The following is a 25814-nucleotide window of genomic DNA, read 5'->3' as shown; positions in this document are numbered from 1 at the left end:
TGAGATTTTTTTGCTAGTAGATGGATGAATGAGATCCATTTGATAAAATATCAAGTGGAAGGAGGACTTTTTTGGGTTGGTTGGCTTCGATTTTGAGCAAAACTGTCAGTTTCTTCACTATGAATTTATTTATGTGTGTTCATGACAGTTTTTCGTAGTTTTCGACCATTCGGGACGATGCAAACTATTCATCTGTTGTTTGATATTGATCATTATTAGCAAGAAATAATAGATAAATTGCATGTTGACCAGTAGAAGAATAGGTTGATATTTTTTATCTTTTGGTCAACCAATGAAATTGTAATGGATTAAAATATTACTCAACTAGCTAATGTACTAAAATAACTTGTTTTAAATGTTAATAAGCTAAGTTAAAGTAAAGTATTCTTCATTGCAAGCAAATATATAATAATGTAACATTCATCAACTTAACATATAGGCTAAATATAATAATACAATCAAAGGTAAATACAGGTTTTTTATTTAATTTTTGTGACCATTTTCATCGTATGCTTTTTTTGTGGGAAAATCGTGTGGAATTACGTAATTTTTGTAACTTTTGTAAATTTACAATACTAAAAATATATTTTTGTACTCCCGTAATAGAGTAAGATTCCAAATTCCTAAAAAAAAAACATAAACCACTAAAAATGAACCAATTGAAAGAACCATACATGAAATTTACGACACAGACGGAGCACAGACACTTACAGAATCCTGCCTATCAACCACCTTCAGTCGAAAAAATATTTATCTGCATATAAGACGCATCGGATTACAAGGTGCATTGTGGGAAATTTCGAAATTTGAAGGCTTTTCATTGCACTTTTAGTACGGAAACTACAATACTTTGTTTCTCAATGACTTTTTTTACGCATTCTCATAACAATTATTTTCAAAACTCTGACAATTCCAACCTTTAATGTCAATGGTGAACATTTATTAAGCAAAACCCAATTTTTTTCCATCTCCCCAACCTCTGCCAGCTAATTTACCGTCATCCAAAACCACAGAACATCTGTCGGTGTCATCCGCTATGGAGGTCTGTTCAAGCATTTTGACTTTGAGGCCTTGCCAATAGCCAAAGACTTCCTCCCGTACCGTGCATCCCGCAAGAGAGAGTAACGGGATGCAAAGGGGGATGGCACCTCTCCATTGCCTTCCCGTTCGATTCCACTCCAAGTGCACTTCAACAGCTGGCGTCCAATTAGTGTGCTCTCCAGATGGCAAACCCAAAAATACAGTCAGCAGTACCTTGGCTTTGCATTTCTTAGCGCTTCCAAGCATGCGTGTGAAACTGGCTTGGACATTTCTCTCTTTAGATTGAATGCAAACTTTTGCCAAGAGCGCAAAAGACAGCTTTGTGGCTTACCGTATTTTCATGACTATAAGGCGCAACACATTATAAGGCGCACCCTCAATGAATGACATTTTTCCATATATAAGGCGCACTGTCTATTTTGGAGATAATATAAGACTTTTAAGTGCGCCTTATAGTCGTGAAAATACGGTAATTTCTATTGACTTCCAGGTATGAAGCACTCGCCATTGTTGGTGTTTTGGAGTTTTTTGTATAAAATCTTGCAGTGGGGAAGGAGCTATATGATGGAAGATTTTGTAAACTAAGATGGCATCTGCATATTTAACAGTATTGTTTCAGTTCAGGCCTTTGTGTTTTTTTTAATATTCGACAGTGGTGGTTTTTCGTTTTTGGTTTTCTGTTTTTGTTCCATATATAAGGCGCACTGTCTATTTTCTAGAAAATGTAAGACTTTTAAGTGCGCCTTATAGTCGTGAAAATACGGTAATTGCTATTGACTTCCAGGTATGAAGCACAGTCACCTCTAGAGCCAGCCATTGTTGAGGTTTTGGAGTTTTTTTGTATAAAATCTTGCAGTGGGGGAGGAGCTATTTGATGGATTTTTTTTTTTAAACTTAGATGGCATCTGCATAGTTAACAGTATTGTTTCAGTTCAGGCGTTTGTGTTTTTTTAATATCCGACAGTGGTGGTTTTTCGTTTTTGGTTTGTTTTTTTCCATATATAAGGCGCACTGTATTATAAGGCGCACTGTCTATTTTGGAGAAAATTTAAGACTTTTAAGTGCGCCTTATAGTCGTGAAAATACGTTACTTAAAGGGCCAGCCTCGAGTAGAGAAATCACCCAGAACTGCAATAACACTATTCGATTGCGGGTAAATAAAGCGTGGAGGTCGCATTCGGAAGGAGGCAGGTGGTGCCTTTAGGGGGGAGATAAAGAGGAAAGCTTTAGCCCCGCGGGAATCTTTGGCACAATCACAACACAAAATAGATCCTTTCACTTTCCATCTGGGATGACACTATCCCACTTTAGAGGCCACGTTGCGGGTCGTGACTTCAAGTGTTCAAATCATTGCTATTAGACAATCTGGAATGTGTTGCCCACATTTCTGTGGAAATACTTCAATTGAAATTGTCTATTTGTGGTTTAAACTGGGAAGTAGTTATCAAATCCACCTTGTAATTCTGGCATGATTCAAGGGCACAATGTTTTTTTTAAAGAGGACCTATTATTCATTCATTTTTTTATCTGATTTTCTATTGGGTGGACATCTTGAATTGCTGGCCAGCCAATCACAGGGCACAAAGAGACAAACAACCAATCACTCGTAGCTAAGGGCAATTTAGAGTGTCCAATCAGCCTACAATGCATGTTTTTAGAATGTGGGAGGAAACCGGAGTACCCGGAAAAAACCCACACAGGCCCGGGGAGAATATGCAAACATGCCATCTGGATTCGAACCAAGGACCCCAGACTGTGAGACCAACATTCTAACCACTCATCTGTCCTATGACAAATTAGGATTCGGGCATTTTTTTTTGGGCTGGTAGTTTTGTGAAAAATGGGAATTGTTGGTCAAGGTTTATCGTACTAGAAAGCATCGTGTTCCTTCTTTCTTGGGGAACCGCAGGGTCTCGAAATGCGTGCATGCCGACACCTGCGCGGCGCAAATAAACACTGAGCCCGATATCAAGTGGCAGCTCTCCACGTGTGACAGCAGAGACATTCCTGCACGTTGGAGGCTGTAAACAGCAGCTGCTCTCATCAAAGAAGGCGCAATAGCAACACGCAAGGCTTCAAAAGAGGAAGCGACAAACAACCGAGGAGTTTCTTTAAACCTTTGGCAATTTGCCTCACCATCAGAAATAGCGTAGTGTCTTTTAATTTCTTATCTATTTATTTTTAATATCTTGGGGAGGCACCTCAAAAATGGGGAAGGAACATAACATAACATAGTGTAGCATAACATAACAACGTAACGGAACGGAGCATAACATAATAGAATCTGCTCTAATCTAATATATAATTTCTAATATGATGTAATATGATATAATTTAATATAATATAATTTCTAATATAATCTAATATTATATAATTTCTAATATAATATATTTTCTAATATAATATATGTTTAATATAATATAATATTTTTATAATATAATATAATTTCTAATATAATATAAACTGATATAATATAATTTATAATATAATTTCTAATACAATACAATATGATTTATTTTTTAATACAATATAATTTAATATAATTTCTAATACAATATAATGTGATGTATTTTCTAATACAATATATTTTAATATAATTTCTAATACAATATAATATAATTTCTAAAATAACATAATATCATCTCTGATATAATTTAAAATCTAATATAATATAATCTCTGATATAATCTAATCTAATTAAAAAGAGGCATCATCTTTTCTTTTCAAAATATTTTGACAAACCTCATTAGATTCATCAAACATCACTTTCTAATCCATAATAATCTGACAAGAGCAAAACATGAATGACCTAAAAAAATTCACATAACGTCATGTCTTTAAAAACACCTGTTTGTCTGCTCCCAGGATTAGACACCCAAAAAATTGTATGATATATAAATCTGCAGTTTCATGTGAAAGTTCATTGGGTTTAGATTAAGAGATTACCCAGAATTAGGTCAAGGTCACAAAAAACATGTCTGTATTACTTTTTGGCCCTTTCAACTTTGATGGCAATTTTTCATGTCTTGGTTATCATTCTAAAAAAATATTTTAATTCTAACCCTCAGATCCAAATTCTCACAAATCTTTGGATACCATCATTTCTATGGGATGGCGCTCATCCTCTCCTCTTTCCTTGACCTCCACTGACCTGCCTTCACAGTCCGCCAAATAGCGAAACATCCACACCGCACGCTAACGGCAAGACGGTCCGCGTACATGTTTACTGCCTAAAAAAGAGGACTGCGCCAACTTGGTAAGTGCTTTAAAAAAGATATGAAGTAAGGGATCAGGGCAAAAGAGAAAAGATGAAGTACACAGGGGGGGGGAGAAGAAGAAGAAGAAGAAGGAGAGCGATTGGTAACTGGCTGCCATTCTGGCCCGCCGGCTCTTGTAGCTGATGCGTTGCGTAATGGCTCCGCCTCCTGCCTTGCATTCGGTAAGGAGCAATGCAAACGTGGATTAAGCACACGTAGCTGGAGAGAGCGCTCAGGTCTTGTGGAAAGGCAAAATTATTCCAATGCGCACATGCGTGCACGGGATGACGTGGTCGTGTTTTGACATAGTGGGCTAAAAATAGCTTGGTCTTAAAAGAAGAGGCAGAACATCAGAATGCCAGTCAAATCCAGACAGACAGACGGTCGGTCATGAGGAACAGATTTTGGTGTATAGAAGAGTGTCAGTTTAAAGATCTGATGTTTCTAGGGTTGATGCTATTATCTGTTATTTAACTAATCGCTTTATATAGGATGATTAATTAGTTTGATTTATCGAGTAAGCCGATCATAAATGGGTAATGCGTGGGGAGGATACTTTTAGGAGATGTGGAATAAGGATTTGTTGGGGAGCGTTTTATGGTGTTGGATCTAGAAAATGGGAGTCAATTCTTTAAAAACAAACCATTCGAAAATTAAATTTAAAGCTTTTTCACAAAGAAATTTAATTTTAATATAGATCTAAAGCAATGTTTATTTTAGGTTTTTTTAAAATATATTTTTAGATTTTACTGAATGATTTTTGAACTAAAAACACAGAAAAAATTATTAAAAATGACAATTATTGATTTAAAAGGGAGAAAATCAGAAAATGTAATATACATCTATACTCGGACCTTTTTAGATAAAAAAAAAATAAATTGATTAAAGGAACTTAAAAAAATGATTAAAAAATTACAATTATTGATTTAAAAGGGGGAAATCACAAAATTTAATATACATATATACTCTTCATTTTAATTTGATCCTAAAACAGAAGGTCGGCTCTCATGATTTAATTTCCCGGGCCACACAAGATGATGCGGCGGGCCAAATGTGGCCCCCGGACCGCCACTTTGAGACCAGTGGAGTATAGTCTTAGATGTAAAACAAGCATTCATTTGGACCATTTTATGCTCTCAGATCCAAAAAAAACCCGGAATCCACTACTTTAAAAACAAACCATTCAAAAAATTAAATCCGAAGCTTTTTCACAGCAAATTTGAATCGATTCAACACAGCATCCCGAATTAGTCCGCGCAATAACGTATCCCACCTGGCACGTGGGTACGTGTACCTCTCATTCCTTTCCTCACAGCTGCAGTCACACACGCATTTAATGAATTAAAGCAATTAAGAATGTGCATGAGCAACTTTGGAGATCTCTTACGTAATAATTGGCCCGTGGGGCCGTGTGATGGGAGATGGCGGCGGACAGGCCTGTTGTGTTTGCCGCTACACATACACGGCCATTAATCACGCTCTGGCTATTTGCTCTTTTTCTATTTCCGGAGAAGCCAAAGCCTGACGGCGCAACGGACCCACGGCGCCACGGCCGCACGTGCGGGTAGGCGGGCCCGACTTCGGCTTGGTTGCAAATGTCACACAATGTTAGCGTGCTGAATAACGGGCGGCCATTCCCTGTCGGAATCGGCATATTATCATGTATATACTTTTGAGAGCTGGTTTCAACAGTTAACTGTCATGTTGTCAAACGTCCGGCAACCAAACGTCCACCAAACGTCCTGGCGACCAAATGTCCTGGCGACCAAATGTCCAGGCGACCAAACGTCCACCAAACGTCCAGGCGACCAAACGTCCAGGCGACCAAATGTCCAAGCGACCAAACGTACAGGCGACCAAACGTACAGGCGACCAAACGTACAGGCGACCAAACGTACAGGCGACCAAACGTCCAGGGCTATCAAACGTCCAGGGCGACCAAACGTCCAGGGCGACCAAACGTCCGGGCGACCAAACGTCCGGGCGACCAAACGTCCGGGCGACCAAACGTCCGGGCGACCAAACGTCCGGGCGACCAAACGTCCGGGCGACCAAACGTCCGGGCGACCAAACGTCCGGGCGACCAAACGTCCGGCCGACCAAACGTCTGGGCGAACCAAACGTCCGGGCGAACCAAACGTCCGGGCGAACAAACGTCCGGGCGACCAAACGTCCGGGCGACCAAACGAACAGGCGAACCAAACGTCCAGGCGACCAAACGTCCAGGCGACCAAACGCCCGGGCGACCAAATTAAAGTAAAAAGTATATAAAAAAAAAAAAAAATAGTACAAATTGTAAATAGTTCAAAATCAAGTAAAAAGGAATGTATTAAGAAATATTAAAATCATTAAAAAAAAAAAGATAGCAGGGCTGTAAAACACCAAAAACAAATTAGAGTGGACAGAGCTAGTGCCACTGGATTCCGCGTTACAGCGCCATCTTGGGGTAAAAAATAAAATAAAATAAAAAATAGATAAGATAAAATCAAAAATAGATAAAATAAAATAGAAAATAGATAAAATAAAATAAAAAATAGATAAAATAAAATAAAAAATTGATAAAATAAAATAAAAAATAGATAAACTAGAATAAAAAATTGATAAAATAAAATAAAAAATAGATAAAATAAAAAAATAGATAAAATAAAATAAAAATAATAAAAAAAACATTATTTGGACATCATTGGCGGGCCGGATTAAAAGGCCTAGTGGGCCGCATGTGGCCCGCGGGCCGTAGTTTGCCCATGTCTGGTTTATGACAAAGCGAGATGAGTCGGAAAGAGCGTCTTTGGTAGCGATATGAAATATAATGCATGACTTCTACTCTCTCTCTGTCTCTTTCTTGCTCTCTTTGCAAGGGTTGTAAGATTTCTGCAGGGTGCGCTGGAGTGTGAGTCATCATCAGTGCACACTGAGGAAAAGGGAGAGGCATTCTTTAAGTGGGGGGGCTTATGGGAGCAATGCAGCACAAAAATATGATACACATTGCCTTTAAATATGTCATTATGGTTCAATTCCACCACACAGTCGCAAAAAAATAAAAGCACAAGGACAACTCGCTGGTGTAAATAGATGGAGTCCGACATTATGTAACAGCCAGTCAGCACAAATGCTTCGAGGGGAAAGTAGGATTTTTGCATTCGGCATAACCGTGTTGGTCCGATGCGTTAGATTTGAATAATATGGAAGGCTTAAAGTGGAAGCGTGTTTGCGATGTTAACAGCTCAATAAGTCAATTATTTTAACATACAGAGGACGAAAAAGTTGCGGGCTATTGTAGTGAATACTAATTAACTGAGTTGACTGATGTTTGGAGAATATTTAAGTTGTTTTATAGTCAACCGAATAAATATACATTGTTTTAGATCGGAGTGGGCAAACTTTTCAGCCCGGGGGCCACAATGACAGGTCAGCACAAGATGTGATACAAATAAAAAAGTGCATCCGTTAACAGTACATATGAAACAAACAGAAAAAAAGGACTAAAGTATTAACATACTCATCACTCATCATTAAAGTCAAATGTATGAAGTACAAAGTAAAGTAAAAAGGAATGTATTAAGAAATATTTTAAAAAATTAAAAACTGTGGAAACTCAAAGTTGAACAACAAAATATGAAATCCGTCTTTTCCAATTAGATTCTTTCTTTTCAACTGTATAATAAAGAGCGTGCATGATTGGACAAATAAGGAAATGCAAGATCTCCAGCTTAATCTGAACAGCTGTGACCTCAGACAACTCGGAATCAAGACTCAGCATTTGTTTATCACTCAGAAAAGTGCGCATGATTACATCTTGAACTTCATTCAAGCGATATAATATGCATCCTCATGCCGCGCATCCTTAAATTGGCGAGCCGTCACACTGAATATCGAGGTCAGAATCATTTGTTTTCCAAGAAATTCCCCACTGTCATAGTAACGCATATAATGGCATCGACACTTACCGAACCCATTCGAACTGAACACAAACCATCAAAACATTGGCCAAACAACTGATTTCCCTATTTCAAAGTTATCCATAATGGTGACCGGACTTTTGGTCGCTGGACGTTTGGTCGCCCAGGTGAATATAATTTTGAGAGCTGTTTTCAACAGTAAACTGTGATGTTGTCAAACGTCCAAGTGACCAAACGTCCAGGCGACCAAACGTCCAGGCGACCAAACGTCCAGGCGACAAAATGTCCAGGCGACCAAACGTCCAGGCGACCAAACGTCCAGGCGACCAAACGTCCAGGCGACCAAACGTCCAGGCGACCAAATGTCCGGGTGACCAAACGTCCGGGCGACCAAACGTCCAGGTGACCAAACGTCTGTTCGACCAAATGTCCGGGCGGCCATACGTCCGTTCGACCAGACGTCCGGGCGACCAGACGTCCTGGCGACCAAACGTCCGGGTGACCAAATGTCCAGGCGACTAAACGTCCAGGCGACTAAACATCCAGGCGACTAAACGTCCAGGCGACCAAACGTCCAGGCGACCAAACGTCCAGGCGACCAAACGTCCTGGCGCCCAAAAGTCCAGACGACCAAACGTCCAGGCGACCAAACGTTCAGGCGACCAAATGTCCAGACGACTAAACGTCCAGACGACTAAACGTCCAGGCGACCAAACGTCCAGGCGACCAAACATCCGAATACCATCGATAATACCTCAACATAAACACCCTCAAAGAAATATGCTTTGTCTTCGTTTTTTTAATACATTTATCTTTTATAACCTCGCCAGCATGCACAGCTGCTCTTCAAAAGCCAAGCCTCTTTAAGATAAGAGGCTAAGAGTTAGCGTCACCTAATTAATTCCATTCCGATGCCAACATCATTTCCCCCTTGCCTTGTTGACGTAATCATTGTAATGTACTTCCAAACTATCTTTAGGCATTGCATATTAAGCCATATCCACTTTCTATAAAAAAAAAAATAATAACGCGTAAGCTTAACATTAGACGTAGAGGTTGTTGGATTGGCCTTGCACCAATCTCCAGATTCCTGCTGCCCTGTCTTCTTCCTGTTTGCACTCTCGGCACATTCATCCGTCAATGCAAGTCCGCTAGCTCCCACCTTTACACTTGTCACACCTAGCATCACACACCAGCCTGCTTCCATTAGAGCGCATCTTTAGCTTACGTCAATAACACCCACTGCATTCACTCTACATGCAACATTTAAACATGCACCAATATTTTCAAAGTATTCCAGCAGGGTACTTACTCTCAAATGACAAACATTTATACAAGAAATTGACAGACAAAAGACGACAGAGAAACTCTCAGAATAGATCACAATGCCAATGTCTGTTGACATTTCATGAATGAAACAAACGCTATTTTAATGTTACCTTCTCCCACCTTGAGACGGTGCAAGATTGAAGGATAATTTCCCTCATATCTCGACAAAAAAAAACAAGGGTCAGGTCTTGGAAGGTTCTTCCTGGCGGGAGTCAATGCAGCCACATATAGACCGGGTTCATAACAGAGTGAAACCAGATCCCGAGGAAACAGCTCAAGTCCATGACGTTACCTGAGCCTCCCGATTCGATTACAGCATGCCGAGCGTTAGTCGCCCAATAAAACACTATTAAAGACTTCAAAACGAAAGAAAAAGCTAACAAATACGAACTTAAGGCTAGCATACGTAATCTATCCTAATTTAATGTTTTGTAATATTGGTTAGAGAATGGAAGAAGGCTTGGAATACATTTTCTAATTCATTTTTTTGAGTTAAGTGTTCTGTTTTCCAGATTATAAATTACTTGTACTTTTTGTAGCTTGGCTGGGGTGCGACTTATACTCAGGTGTGAGACATTTTTCGTTGTTTTGATGAATGTTGTGTTGTTAAGGCTATTGTCATCTGAATGAGTGTTAACAAGAGATTATTTAGCCCGTTATTCTTTGTTTTGTTGTTATTATTAATGAAAATCACCAATTTTTCGACGATACCCTATTGATTCGGGCATGTTTTTTTTCCGGGTACTCCGGTTTCCTACCACATTCCAAAGACATGCATGCTAGGCTGATTGGACACTCTAAATTGCCCCTAGTTACGAGTGATTGGTTGTTTGTCTCCTTGTGCACTGCGATTGGCTGACAAAAACAAGGTATCCTCCACTTCTGGCCCAAAGTCGTCTGGACTAGGCTCTAGCACCCCCATGACCTTAGCAAGGATAAAGCAGTGCAGAAAATTAGATATTAAATACTTGATTCGATGGAATATTTGCCGATATCCCAAATCTGCCACACTTTTTTTACAATTAATTTGTAGTTGACTTTCTATCCAATCGATTTAATACATTTCATTTCACTGTACTGCAATACTACTCAATATTCCAAAGTTTGCCACAAATCTTCAAACTTTTCAGCCATTATATCGCTCCAGATTAATCAATTTTCACATCACAAGTTTCTACAATGACAGATATTTGTTCTTAGTCTCTCACCAAATTAAATTCCCTTAAAAATTGTAACATATACTCCAAAGTTGACCATACTGTATGTTATCCCCCTTCTTAATTAAGCATTTTTGGCTATTACAACGTTTACTTGACAATCCTAATTCCTCACACCACCCGGATTATTCCCTAATATTCCTTAATAGTTGACTGAAATTCTATTTTTAACACTGTCGATTACATTCAGAGCAACGGAAAAAAAACGTGTAAAATGTGTATTTTTAGTGTTTTTTACTTGCATTGGCGCATTCATGACTTTGATATAGAGGGGATTCTGAGGTGGCACTCATTTTGCTGGCTTAAAATAGCAAAGCTTATTTAAAAATAGTCAAGAGGAGAGATGGGATCTAAGTAAATGACCCAGAAAGAAAAAGCTTCCCCTAGTGAACTTCAGAGAAATAATCAGTGACAGTTACAGCTACATGTCTTCCAACTCAAAATCACAAGAGAGTAAACTGAAAAGACAACAATAACAACAACAACGGGAAAATGGATTGTAAATAGAAAGCAACCTTAGGAACAAATGTACAATTGTTTCATATTTGAGTGCCCCTTTTTGGAAAAAAAGGGGGTGGAGCTACATATTATGCGAATAAAATTCGAAAGGATCAAAAGTTACCGTATTTTCACGACTATAAGGCGCACTTAAAAATATTAAATTTTCTCCAAAATAGACAGGGCGACTTATAATCCAGTGCGCCTTATATATGGAAAAAACTGAAAACCAAAAACGAAAAACCATCACTGTCGGATATTAAAAAACACAAACGCCTGAACTGAAACATTACTGTCAAATATGCAGATGCCATCTTAGTTTACAACTTCTTCCATCATATAGCTCCTCCCCCACTGCAAGATTTTATACAAAAAAATCCAAATCATCAACAATGGCTGGCTCCAGAGGTGACTGTGCTTCATACCTGGAAGTCAATAGCAATTACCGTATTTTCACCACTATAAGGCGCACTTAAAAGTCTCAAATTTCCTCCAAAATAGACAGTGCGCCTTATAATACAGTGCGCCTTATATATGGAAAATGTCATTCATTGAGGGTGCGCCTTATAATGTGGTGCGCCTTATAGTCGTGAAAATATGGTAGTCGTTATGTTCGAAGAAAATATTCTGTGGTTATTGTGAGGGAATTGGACTCGGTTTTGTTGACTTAATAAGCGTGCTGTTAACGATAATAACAATTATGAAGGTCGGGGTTGGTTTATTGATCGAATTGAAGGGCACGCGATAGGGTGCCCCAATAGATGAATTGCTGCTCTCTGAGTCATTTTTTACGTTTATTTATTTTTAATGATTTTCAGGGGGGAACTTTTCAAAGTCTACCCCAAACCAACCCCCCCCCCAAACCCACCACAAAATCCCCCTCAAGTCAGCAAAACCCACCTTCCAAACCCACAAATCTTCCATTTCATTTCATGCCGAATCCCCTAAATCTGAATAATTAAATAACTTTATCGACACCTTAAGAGACGAACAGTCACAGCCAGACACAGTGTCCGATGAGTCCATTTCTCGCAGAGGACGACATATCAATATTTATGCACTGACTGAGTCCATAAATACCAACGCCCAGTCCCCAAAAAATCAATGTATGCCTGCAACAATATTTTAATCTCCCCATGAAGGTCACATTTCCCCAACTAGACACATATATGTATCTATCCACCACCCTACCACCCCCACACATAGTTCAATACCTCTCTACCCCAACCTACTCAAAGACAGACAAATTTAAACGAAAGCTACTTTCTATGAGAGTGTCAAAAAAACGAGAGTTCATCCAAAATAAATGGATTACGGTAGCTGTCACACGGTTGAAGAACAAGCTGGATTTTTCAGGGTCTGGCATCCCATGTGTGTGGATTCACGTACATTATAGATGAGGTAGAGGAGAAAGGGGAGTGTTCCGCCAAGCTCTATCAGTTACCAGAAGACCAATCTAAATCTTTCGCTATCGTTTACAATGTCTGGCAGAACCCAAAAATTTGGTGCATTGATGGAAAAAGTGAAATAGCGACAAAGTGATTCTACCACACTTTGCTAACAGGCTTATGAAAGTCAGGCTAACGCTTTATGATCTTGTTAAAACGGGTTACATTATAAAATAGGATCGTTCGTTGTCCGGGTGGTGGGTTGAAATGTTAATGAGCTCGGTAAAGGGGGGGGGGGGGGGGGTGTAGACTTGGCAAAGAAAATTGAAATTGCTTTACTTTGTACTTTATACTTTTTACTTTAATGATGAGTGACGAGTATGTTAATACTTTAGTCCTTTTTATCTGTCTATGTTTCATATGTACTGTTAACGGATGCACTTTTTTATATGTATCCTATCTTGTGCAGACCCAACCTATCTGTCAAATTTTTATATTATTCTCTCCAGGCTTGGGTGGGTTTTCTTCGGGTACTTCCACATACCCAAATTCATCCATGCTAAGTTAATTAAGTAATCTAAATTGCCCATAGCTATGATTGCTTGTCATTTTTCTCCTCATGCCCTATGATTGGCTGGCTACCAACTCAGGGTGTCCCCTGCCTTGTACACAAAGTCAGCTGGGATAGGCTCCAGCACCCCCCGACGTCCTTGTGAAAATAAGCGGTACAGAAAATGAATGAATAAATGTATTATGCTCTGAAGTAGGTCAGAATTTGCATACCAGTCATGCTGTTTTACCCACCCTGAAAAAAATAAATAATAATATTAGGCCTTTCGCCTGCTTTTTGGCTGCCATTCACAGCGAAAGATGTCTAATCCATTTGAACGATCAAGCCATTTTCCAACATTTGTCATGAATATGTAAAAGCAGTAGAGATGAGTGATTCCAACCTTAACCAAAATTGTTCTAAGATGTGTTCTAAGATGAGTTCTAAGATGAGACATGGTTTAATAAATAACATCAATTCGTCCGATTTTGAAATCATTCCAAATTGGGCCAGTTAAATAAATATTTACGTTATTTTAATTTAAGTTAAGTTATTTTGATTGAATATAAATTATTTTAATTTAATCTAAGTTACTTTAATTTAAGTTATTTAAATTTAATCTAAATTATTTTAATGTAATCTAAGTTATTTAAATTTAATGGAAGTTATTTTAATTTAAATTAATTTAATTTAAGTTATTTTAATTTAATTTAAGTTATTTTAATTTAATTTAAGTTAATTTAATTTAAGTTATTTTAATTTAAATTATTTTAATTTAATTTAAGTTATTTTAATTTAATTTAAGTTAATTTATTTTAATTTAAGTGATTTTATTTTAAGTTATTTTAATTTAATTTATTTTAATTTAATTTATTTTAATTTAATTTAAGTTATTGTAATTTAAGTTATGTTATTTTAATTGAACTCACGTTATTTTAATTTAATTTAAGTTATTTTAATTTAATTTAAGTTATTTTAATTTAATTTAAGTTATTTTAATTTAATTTAAGTTATTTTAATTTAATTTACGTTATTTTAATTTAGGTTATTTTAATATATTTTAAGATATTTTAATCATTTTAATTTTCTAGGACAAATTTGCAAACAATAACTTTACTTCTAATGCATAGAATAAGATATCCATCACAAGTTGTTGGCCTGGATTAGTTCCACCTCTGTACTTAGTTGTTTTGACCTCTGATTCCAGGGTGTCAGAGTTGGACAAAAGAGGCAATATCGGCTCTATTTTGAGGTAGTCGCCGACCGGCTTCAGCCAGCTCAGTCCTCTAGGGAAGCTTTTCTTCTGCCCTTGAGGGGGGAAATTGTTCATGGTTTTAATTCCCTGCCACTCCTCTCTGGGATTTCTACTTGGCAGGGTGGCCTTGTTTTTTTATGGCTAAACATGTCATGCTGCATTGGACTTTTCATTTGTCTCAGAATGTCCCTTCAAGGTGTTTTGCCCGGAATCCATCGTTAGCTTCATTTTTTTTTCCTGCAAACTTTCCAATTATCTTGGACACTCACATCTTATTGTTTGGAATATTTTGATGTGATTAGATTGAAGTCGCTAATGGTAACCATAATTTATGAGAACTTTGGATTACGATTACCGTATTTTCATAACTATAAGGCGCACTTAAATGTCTTAAATTTTCTCCAAAATAGACAGTGCGCCTTATAATCCAGTGCGCCTTATATATGGAAAAAACAGAAAACCAAAAACGAAAAACTACCACTGTCGGATATTAAAAAAACACAAACGCCTGAACTGAAACAATACTGTTAAATATGCTGATGCCAAATCTTCCATCATATAGCTCCTCCCCCACTGCAAGATTTTATACAAAAAAATCCAAAACATCAACAATGGCTGGCTCTACAAGTGACTGTAAAGTAGTGAGTGCTTCATACCTGGAAGTCAATAGCAATTACCGTATTTTCACGACTATAAGGCGCACTTAAAAGTCTTAAATTTTCTCCAAAATAGACAGTGCGCCTTATAATCCAGTGCGCCTTATATATGGAAAAAAATGTCATTCGTTGAGGGTGCGCCTTATAATGCGGTGCGCCTTATAGTCGTGAAAATACGGTATAAGAAATGATTTTTGCAATAGAAGCCATTGTTTTATTTTTTTATTTAATTTCTGTATGGTGGTGATTCATCTTATATTTTGCTACTATATAGGGACAGTATACTAATTGATAATACAGTGACGATAAAAGACATTTAAATACTATAAGATACCATGTTGGCCAGAACTACCATATTTTTTGCAATATAAATCCCAATGTGGCATTTTTTTATTAAAACCAGAGAATAAAATGTACTTTAAAGTAAAAATAGTTAAAATCGAGAAGAATAGGCTAAATAGTCGCCTGTCATTGCAACATTTACATTTGTTATAGCCTAAAAAAATGTAGAAAAGGTACAAATTCAAGTGTCAGGGAGTTGTTATAAAGTCATAGAACAGAGCATTTATCCGGATAAAATCGTTCGAACAGATGTGTTTTCAGTCTGGATTTTAAAAGGGAGGACGAAGTTAAATGTGAGAAGGTCAAGGGGGTGTGGGGGGGGGGGGGGTAAGGACCGAAGAGCTAAGGGGCAGAGTGACTAAAAAAAAATGGTATTTTTGCTGGACATGATGAAGATAAAAGATAAGCTGCTTGTACTTGATATTCATATGATGTCTAAAATTTGGATTAGAGCGAGTTTGCTCGGGGCAAAAGTTCGTTTTAGAGTCGGTTTTTGGTATTTTGGTGGAATGTTGGGGACATTGCCGACTCCTTCAAACCAATGAGTGGGTTTATTGGCTTTCCCTTTAACAATATATTTTTTTTTATATATTTTCTAGTCAGTTCAAAAAAAACTGAGCCCCTTACTAGAAACAAAAAACAAAACAGCATTCAGGAATTATTTTTAAAGGTCCACTAGTCAAATTTAGTCATAAAAATAGTCAAAAAGATAGTTTTAGATTTTCTAACATGATTTTTGAACTAAAAACACAGAAAGAAATATTAAAAAATTGCAATTATTGATTTAAAAGGGGGAAATAATGAAATATAATATACCTCTATATCTTTCTTTTTAAATAAATAAATGTATTAAAAGAACTGGATTAAAATCCCTGAATATTCAGTTCTTTATAGATCTAAAACAACATTTATTTTAGCTTTTTTCAAATATATTTTTAAATCTTACAAAATCATTTTTGACCTAAAAACAGAAAAAAATGATTAAAAAATGACAATTATTGATTTAAAACGGGAAAAATAAGAAATATAATATACATCTATATCTATCATTTTAATTTGATCTTAAAACAAAGTCAGTACTCATGATTTACTTTCCCGGGCCACACAAAATGATGCAGCGGGCCACATTTGGCCCCCAGGCCGCCATTTTCACACCCATAGTTTAACAGCACTTAGAAATACTCAGCTTCCAAAGCGTGCTTATACATGAACAACAATATCTCGCATAATATAGCAAACAAGCTACATTTTTTCCCTTTGAGTCCACCAAGGTAATATCATAGCTATTTATATCATACAGTAGATAAGACAGACTTAGCGTAAAGGGGTCAGACAGCTGTGTAGGAGGAGACCTTAACAAGGGTGTCTATGTTTTGATGATTGCATCTCCATCATAGAAGAACGGTGCTGCAGGCTAATGGTGCTTACCCAACAAGAGCTTCATGCTCTGTCAGTTTTTCATTACCACTTCACTTCAGTCTGCCTGTATGTAGAACCATGCAATATTGCAATATTGCCAATTACAGACAGTGCGCCCATTTTTCAGGATCCATAAGCATCTGTTTTTCCACTTGAGGGAACTAATAACATAGCCTCATAGCACCCCCTCAGCCCCTCTTCTGAGCAACCCATTTCCCTGCTGACTAAGGAGTGCGAAAAAAATTATTAATGGTGGCACAAGCGTCTCCAAAACATTGTCAGCAATAGCACACGTGCTCACCTAGCACAATTTAGAAGCAGAACTTGCGTGTTTTATTGGTTAGCGGGGGTGCTTGGACGTTTGGTCGCTGGTTTTTTTGGTCCCTTTTGGTCGAGTGTTTACTGTTGAAACCAGCTCTCAAAATTATATTCATGAGAGAGAGTTTAATATCTAAGTACTGTTTAATATCTAAGAGAGAGAGTTTGATATCTAAGTACTGTTTAATATCTAAGACAGAGAGAGTTTAATATCTAAGTACTGTTTAATATCTAAGAGAGAGAGTTTGATATCTAAGTACTGTTTAATATCTAAGAGAGAGAGAGAGTTTAATATCTAAGTACTGTTTAATATCCAAGTACTGTTTAATATCTAAGAGAGAGAGAGTTTAATATCTAAGTAATGTTTAATATCTAAGAGAGAGAGTTTAATATCTAAGTACTGTTTAATATCCAAGTAATGTTTAATATCCAAGTACTGTTTAATACCCAAGTACTGTTTAACATCCAAGTACTGTTTAATATCTAAGTACTGTTTAATATCTAAGTACTGTTTATTATCTAAGTACTGTTTAATATATATCTAAGCGAGAGTTTAATATCTATGCAAGATAGTTTAATATCTAAGTACTGTTGAATATCTAAGTACTGTTTAATATCCAAGTATTGTTTAATATCCAAGTACTGTTTAATATCTAAGTACTGTTTAATATCTAAGTCCAGTTTAATATATAAGTACTGTTTAATATCTAGACTGTTTAATATCTAAGTACTGTTTAATATCTAAGTACATTTGACTGGCGACCAAAAGACCGGCGACCAAACGTCCGGCGACCAAACGTCCGGCGACCAAACGTCCGGCGACCAAACGTCCGGCGACCAAACGTCCGGCGACCAAACGTCCGGCGACCAAACGTCCGGCGACTAAACGTTCGGCGACCAAACGTCTGGTCACGTTTAGCAGAATGTCACAAACTCAAATAGACACTGTTTAATGCTTTTTTTGCAAATGTATTAATTCATTGTTATGTTTTTTTTAATCCTAGCCAAGAGATGCAGATGAGCCCAGACAAAGTGTTGACAGGCTAATCAGGAAGAAGTTATGTAATAAGCAGGTGAGAAATATATAAATAAAACACACACACAAACACACACAAACACACACATGATCTTGGCTTTTGTCAACAGTCACAGCGAGTGGTGCCAAGGTCACAAAAATATCCTCACGTACTACACATGGTTTCCATTATTTAAAAAAAAAACGTCATTTCCTTGACCCTAGGAAATGAATAATCCATAAAGATGTACATGTGATGAATATTTTATTTATATACTTTCGTGTCAGTAAGATAGGGCTTTTAGTTCCATCATGACAACTCTTTTTTTGTCCAAAAATGAGTCAACCATATCCATCAATTTAATCGATTATGCTCATTCCGATTTTTTTTACTAGAAAGCAGTTTACAGAGCTGCCAAATACTACAAATATTACGTAATTTACTACATCAGTCTTAACCAAACTACTAAACTTGCATTTCGTATTAAAAAAAACATTTTTTTGGGCAATTTTCATGAAAAAAAAGAATTTTGTGGATACTTGGGCCAGATTTGGTGGCCATCCAATCACAGAGCACAATGAGACGAACAGCCAATCATAGCTAAGGGAAATTTAAAGTGTCATATCAGCCTACCATGCATATTTTTGGACTTTGGAAGGAAACCAAAGTACCCATAAAAAACCCACACGTGCCCAAGGAAAACATACAAACTCCACAAGGGTGAACGAACCTGGATTTGAACCCAGATCCCCCACCGTCAGGCCGACACACCAACCACTCATCACCCAGTAGTTCAATAATCACAACATACATTTTCAGTTACTATTCCAGGACACATTTGTGTAATAATCTCGATATTTCATCATCATTTTGATACACTGGTGGTGTGTGTATGTCGAATATTTGAAACGTTAAGTTAAAAAAAAAAGTGGTGCAATGCTATTTTTACTGTGTGAACATTTCCCAGTGGATGGACTCTTGTCCAGTCCAGCTTTAACAAGCTGCCATCAAAGTTTCATAAGAAGAGCTCACCAGTAACCTCTGTTTTAGCCTGTGGCTTCGAAGGGTCTCGGCGTTGTAGCTCAGGTTAGCTTTACTCTTCTCTAGAAGACAAAACTGGTCCAAACGATTTGCACTTGGGACCTGCTGCGGCACCACCTCATTTCTTGGCTGGACCTAGAGCAACAAAAAAAATAACCCCAAATAAATCAATTGTTAACTCATATTTTCTAGAAGAGTACATCTCACAGTGTGGCTGTACAGTATATACTGTATTTACTCGCATATAAGCCTCCCCCATGAAAATTGCCTTGAATTATTTTAATTTTATAATTTCTCCCATATAAGTCCCCCCCTGAAAATTGCCTTTTAATTTTTTAATTTTACCATTTCTCGCATATAAGTCGCCCCCAGAAAATTGCCTTGATTTTTGTTCATTTTTTCATTATCTCCGTATAAGCCATGCCCCTCCAATTTTCACTTCTATATTCCCGAAAATTGCCTTGAAATGTTTTAATTTTACCATTTCTCGCATATAATCCGCCCCCTGAAAATAGCCTTGAAATTTTTGAATTTTACAATTTCTCGCATATAAGCCGCCCACTGAAAATTGCCTTGATTTTTGTTCATTTTTTCATTATTCGCGTATAAGCCATATGCCCCCCCCCCCAATTTTCACCTCCATATTCCTGAAAATTACCTCGTTTTTTTAAATTTTACCATTTCTCGCATATAAGCCGCCCCCTAAAAATTGCCTTGAAATTTTTAAATTGTACCATTTCTCGCGTATAAGCCGCCCTCTAATGTTTACCTCCATATTTATGGTTTTGATAGAGAGTAAAACGTGTTACTTTGAAGGGAAAATCTTAAGAAAAATCATCACAAGTGGTATTTCTGAGATACTCTAGTACCTTATTAGGTTCAATATCATAAAGAAGTTAATATGCCTGTCTTTTTAAATGCAAAATATCAAATTATTCAATTTAAAAACACAAATGAGTCTATCTTAATGAGAACCTGGTGCCTTCTATTTACAGAAATCACAATTTTCTTATCAGAAGTTTAAGATGTCGTGTTTTTATGCGCATATAAGCCGTACCCTTGATTCATTCATCATATTTTTTGTCTAACAAATGCGGCTTATATTCGAGTAAATACAATATGTACTTGTGTTCTTGCTAGATTCTAAAGTAAAATAGTAGTTCACCGCTGTTGATGGTAAAAATAGTCTGGTACTCAAATTGAAGTGGAGTGTAGGTGAGTGCTAAAAGCCAGCAGGGGGTCAATTTTGACAAATAGATCTAACAGCAATGCGGGTAAACAATCTTCTATTGATGTTTGCACGTTTGCAATAAGAAAAATGAAGGTGTCTACTAGAAACAGTTCAAAATTACCTTTGGAGAAGAAGAGTGGAAAATCGAAACTATTACGCTGTTGTTTTCCGGGCTTGTTATTTATGTAAGTCATAAAATATTCGATCTGGACGCTGAGAGATGATGGATGGCTTTGTTTATGTCTAATTTTCATGCTTGGTAGGGTTTTCTCAGATTTAAATCACCCAAAAAATGTTATGATGGAATAAGAATGAATAAAAATAGGTTTATTCAGGGTTTTTTGTTGAATATTCTTGGCTTTTTTGTGTAACATTGTCTTGTCTGTCCATTTAAATCCTTGTCAGTGTCCGCCATGTTCAATTTTTTTTAGTTTTTCCTTTTCCCAAAATTTTAGGACACTTTTAGTCAAGCTTATTTTAGCAAATAAAAAGTCCAGCTTTTCCTGCATTTGGTACAAAATCCGCCCACCTCTCGCAAAAGCAGTTTTTTTGTCTAATTGCGACCAATTCTAGGTGTACCTAAAATGGGATCGACTCTAGCACCCTCGCCACCCTGTTAAGAAGCATTGGATAATGAATGAATAACATAATCCTACTACCAAACACACATACTCTATTCCAATGGTGTCAGACTATTTTAGATATATTTAGATGTTTTTTTTGTATAAATGGATTAAAATAACTGGATTAAAATCCTTGAATATCCGGTTCTTATAGATCTAAAACAATGTTTATTTTAGATTTTTTTTACATATTTTTTTAGATTTTACAAAATTATTTTTCAACTAAAAACACAGAAAAAATGGATTAAAAAAATGAAAATTATTGATTTAAATGGAGAAAATTCAGGAAATTTACAATACATCTATACTCTTCATTTTAATTTGATCCTAAAACAGAAATTCACCACTCATGATTTACTTTCCCGGGCCGCACAAAATGGTGCGCCGGGCCAGATTTGGCCCCCGGGCCACCACTTTGACACCACTTAATTCCCATACTGTAGCACTCAAACCAAACTGCTGATGTAACAACTGTATTAACATATTAGCGTTCTAATAATGCAACTTTTGAATTATTGATAGGTCCACTGAGATGGAGCCATGTGTGGCTTTTGTGCCAAAGCGCCAGAGCTGTAACACAAGTCAAGCATGGCGGGACATCTCTCCATTCATCTCCAGTCTTGACGTCAGAAACATGGAAACGGCTAAAAACGGCATGTTTGTCCAACATGTCCAAAAATAAAGGTGAGTCGGTTGGAGATTTCCAGACATAAAGACCATGCCCAGAAAATAACCTTTTTTTTTTGTCCATGCTATCAATTAATAATGACTCTTAATGCAATGTCGCCGCATGCGGCTGCCACTTAAGGGAAGGGGCCATGATATTTTTAGATGCAAGTCCATAACGCCACGGCCAAAAACGCAATTAGTTTGCTTCCCAAAACACAAGGCGTCAGGTTGTAATTACACGATAGTATTTATTGGTGTTGGACTTTAGAAATCTTCTGATAGAAGCAGTAGTTTTTATCCTATTAGTTGGTAAATTTGCTGTGGAGCTCTTCGGAATATTTTGGTTAAAAAAAACGGGAATAAAATAACCCGAAGGAGATTTTTTTAGAGAATAATACCCTAAAGACAGATATTATGCAAAAAAGTATAACTATAAGTTCCATTCTACACATTATCCACTAATTCCCAACACCTTAATAAATATTTTGACAAAAAGGGGTCAAAAGAGCCACACTTTATTTTAACATAAAAAAGTAGCATAAAAAATGCAAACTGACAAATTATTTTTGACATGAAAATGTCTTTTTTGCTTATAATGGGCTCTGATTAATTTGAGTGTTTTAAGAGAAAATACAAACTGCCACATTTTTTTTGCTTATAATGGGCCCTGATTAATTTGAGTGTTTTAAGAGAAATGCAAACTATCAAATTTTTTTGACAAAAAATGTATTTTTTTGCTTATAATTGGCCCTGATTAATTTGAGTGTTTTAAGAGAAAATACAAACTGCCAAAAAGTTTTGACATTTTTTTTGCTTATAATGGGACCTGATTAATTTGAGTGTTTTAAGAGAAAATGCAAACTGCCAAATTATTTTTGACCAAATTTTTTTTGCTTATAATGGGCCCTGATTAATTTGAGTGTTTTAAGAGAAAATGCAAACTGCCAATTTTTTTTGACATACAATGTATTTTTTGCTTATAATGGCCCTGATTAATTTGAGTGTTTTAAGAGAAAATGCAAACTGCCATTTTTTTGACAAAAAAAATATTTTTTGCTTCTAATTGGCTCTGATTAATTGGAGTGTTTTAAGAGATAATAAAAATAAGAGAAACATAAAATGAAGCATATAAGCCACAATATTTACAAAATATGATAAAAAGCAAATAACCGCGCATTCATTTTAGCCGGGAGTCGCATGTGGCTCGAGAGCCGTTTGTTTGCCACCCCTGTTTTAAGACATACAATCCTTTTTTTATTGGGAGTTTCCCAGTCTAAATGAATTGGAAGTTAAATGCCATCAATGGCAGCCAAGGAGTTAAATGAGTGCTTTTGAATGATGTAGTTTTCCATCAAAACTTTGACGATTCAAGTCATGTAGGTTAAGTTGACATTCAACCATTTTTTTTTTTGGTTGTTATTTCACAGTTTAATGATTGATTGGAGGCAGCAAAACTGACTTTGACAGCACTAGTTTCAAACAACTCTGACCCACTTCCATTCATTTCTACACATAAAGCGTGTAAAATGCTATCTGGAGTGTCCCAGTTCTTCAGAAGACCAAGAAATATTTGGATTTGACACTTTGAAACCATACATAGCCCGTTTTCCTCCTCAAAGATTCGAGCGAGACTATTTTGTCCTCAAATAACAAACATTAGCTTTGGTATTTTCCATCAAAAAAGAACAAGTGTATTCCTTAAAGTCCAATATTTCTAATCCTTCCAAATTACAATACGTTTTTCGCCAAACAAAACCTACCGTATTTTCACGACTATAAGGTGCACTGCATTATAAGGCGCACCCTCAATGAATGACATTTTTCCCATACATAAGGCGCACTGGATTATAAGGCGCCCTGTCTATTTTGGAGAAAAATCTAAGACTTAAGTGCGCCTTATAGTCGTGAAAATACAGTACATTTATTATTTTTTTAGGATTTTTTTGTTTTTATTCTGCGTAGAGGACACTATTGCTTCAAGTACTATTGTTTATTCAATATATATTTTGTTGCATTTATCAGTGTCAGTACAGATTTTGTTGTTTTCCAGCCTTATTCTATTCCAAACTTGACTGTAGAAGCTAAATACCGTATTTTCCATATATAAGACGCACCACATAATAAGGTGCATTGCATTATAAGGCGCACCCTCAATGAATGACACATTTTTTTCCATATATAAGGCGCACTGTATTATAAGGCACCCTGTCTATTTTAGAGAAAATTTAAGACTTTTAAGTGCGCCTTATAGTCGTGAAAATACGGTATCTCAAAACCCTTATTGAAAAACTCATTTAATTGGACACTTTTTTGCAATTACCCAACACTTTTTTGACTAAAAAGTATACTTGACACAACCCTACTGAGACTTTTAGTATAAAACAAGGTAACAGATTTCAAACAAAGATAAATGAAATACATGACAGTACAGCCCTCCAGTTAATCCACTATAAAATTCCACTTAATTAGGACATAAACATCAATTACATCCCAACATAAACACATAGCATTAACTCCAGATCACATTAGCTTTCAATTAATCTGCCCCAAAGTTAAAAGTGCAAGTTGGCCTTCTTCTATTCGCCTGGTTCTCCACAGAAAGCCCCGCCTTCCTTCCTTCCTTCCCCCCCACCCCAGCCGAGCCCGCCACTAATGCTTGATCAAAGAGTGCAAATCACATCCAACGGGCAGAGTAAAGGGTGAATCCCGGTCAAGGCCGGACACGGAGGTTGCTGTTCAGATTGTTTCGGGGTTTGAGTGAAACACAGCTGACACGCTTGTTTATCAGCAGGGTCGGAAAATGCAAGGGAATGATGCTACAGTCAAAAATGAGGGCAAAGTTAGCACGATTTCTCAATCTCTATTGGATTTTATTAGATTTTTTGTACTTTTTGGTATTTTGGAGATTTTTTTTGGTATAACTTTTGCGCCATTTTCTGTTTGATTGACATTTTGTTTGTTCTCGTGTACTTTTGATGATCTTTAAAACTTCCAGACTACTGAGAGACTGTAGTAACCTAAATCTCAGTCTACAGAAGGTCCCCATCTTGTGGACTTTCTATGTGTGGCTCCAGTTTTTTTAACTAGTTCTACAATGTCTTCTGTGGCTTTATCATCTGTCTTGCTACTGCAACTAAGAAATTTCCCGAATACAGGCTAATATAAAGTTCTAACCTACTCTATTGGTTAGATCATTATTTTATTCCCTTCTGTGAGCCCAGATGTGGGCAAACTACGGCCCGCGAGCCACATCCGGCCCCTCTATCATTTTTTAAAAGACATTTTAATATTTCTTAATACATTCCTTTTTACTTTGTACTCTGTACTTTTTACTTTAATGATGAATGATGAGTATGTTAATACTTTAGTCCTTTTTTTTCAGTTCATGTTTCATATGTACTGTTAACGGATGCACTTTTTTATATGTTGTCGTATCTTGTACTAACCCGGCCCATCTGTCAAATTTTTAAAGTCAATGTGGGGCCAATCAGCTTCCTTTAATTACTCATTATATCCTCATATTCTTGCCAAATTGTTTGTATTGAGCTTCCTGCTTTCTTCTACTTTACTGAATTCCATAAATAGGATTTGACTAAGCTCTTTTTTGTCAAATTAACCCTAAAAACGGCAATTATAATCCCATATCGCTGTTGAGCAGGAAACCAGTAGATTACCTGAAGGGATGTAGTGAAAGTTTTTCCTCATCCGTTTACTGTCATTGTTGTGGCAGCAAGCATTTAACAGTTTTTTATATATTTTTTTTCCAGGTAAATAAATGGTTATGACACACTGTGTAACAAATTGCTCCAAACCTGGAAACTGCAAAAAATAAGCCTGTTTTCTTCCATCCAACCAACTGATAATCTCACACAGAAGAAAATGGACTAAGCGGTAAGTACCCTATCCTATTGTTCTAATTAGCCTGACTTCTCTTAATTTTTATGGTTTGAACAAACTGTTTTTAACAAAAACATTGGAACCAAAAAACAAACAAGACTTTTCCCCAAAAATTGAAATATTTTCAGATAATATCGTGCCGCAGACGAAATGAAAACAAGCCATTAC

General features: G+C 36.7%; 1 protein-coding gene and 1 long non-coding RNA gene across 2 annotated transcripts in view; one reads left to right on the top strand and one right to left on the bottom strand.

Moving 5' to 3' along the window:
• Positions 1 to 25814, bottom strand: part of rimbp2b (RIMS binding protein 2b) — a 74617-nt gene that overhangs the window by 40261 nt on the left and 8542 nt on the right. The window contains 1 exon segment of the mRNA XM_077714508.1: positions 19218 to 19361. Coding sequence (XP_077570634.1) covers positions 19218 to 19361 — 144 coding nt within the window.
• LOC144195111 (uncharacterized) lies at positions 4115 to 25594 on the top strand. The gene is made up of 4 exons (XR_013326050.1): positions 4115 to 4297; positions 18174 to 18242; positions 21603 to 21764; positions 25517 to 25594. It is a non-coding gene; the product is annotated as an uncharacterized LOC144195111 (long non-coding RNA).

Source organism: Stigmatopora nigra, chromosome 4 (assembly GCF_051989575.1).
Source record: "Stigmatopora nigra isolate UIUO_SnigA chromosome 4, RoL_Snig_1.1, whole genome shotgun sequence".
Taxonomy (NCBI): domain Eukaryota; kingdom Metazoa; phylum Chordata; class Actinopteri; order Syngnathiformes; family Syngnathidae; genus Stigmatopora; species Stigmatopora nigra.
This window is presented reverse-complemented; position numbering and strand designations above follow the sequence as displayed.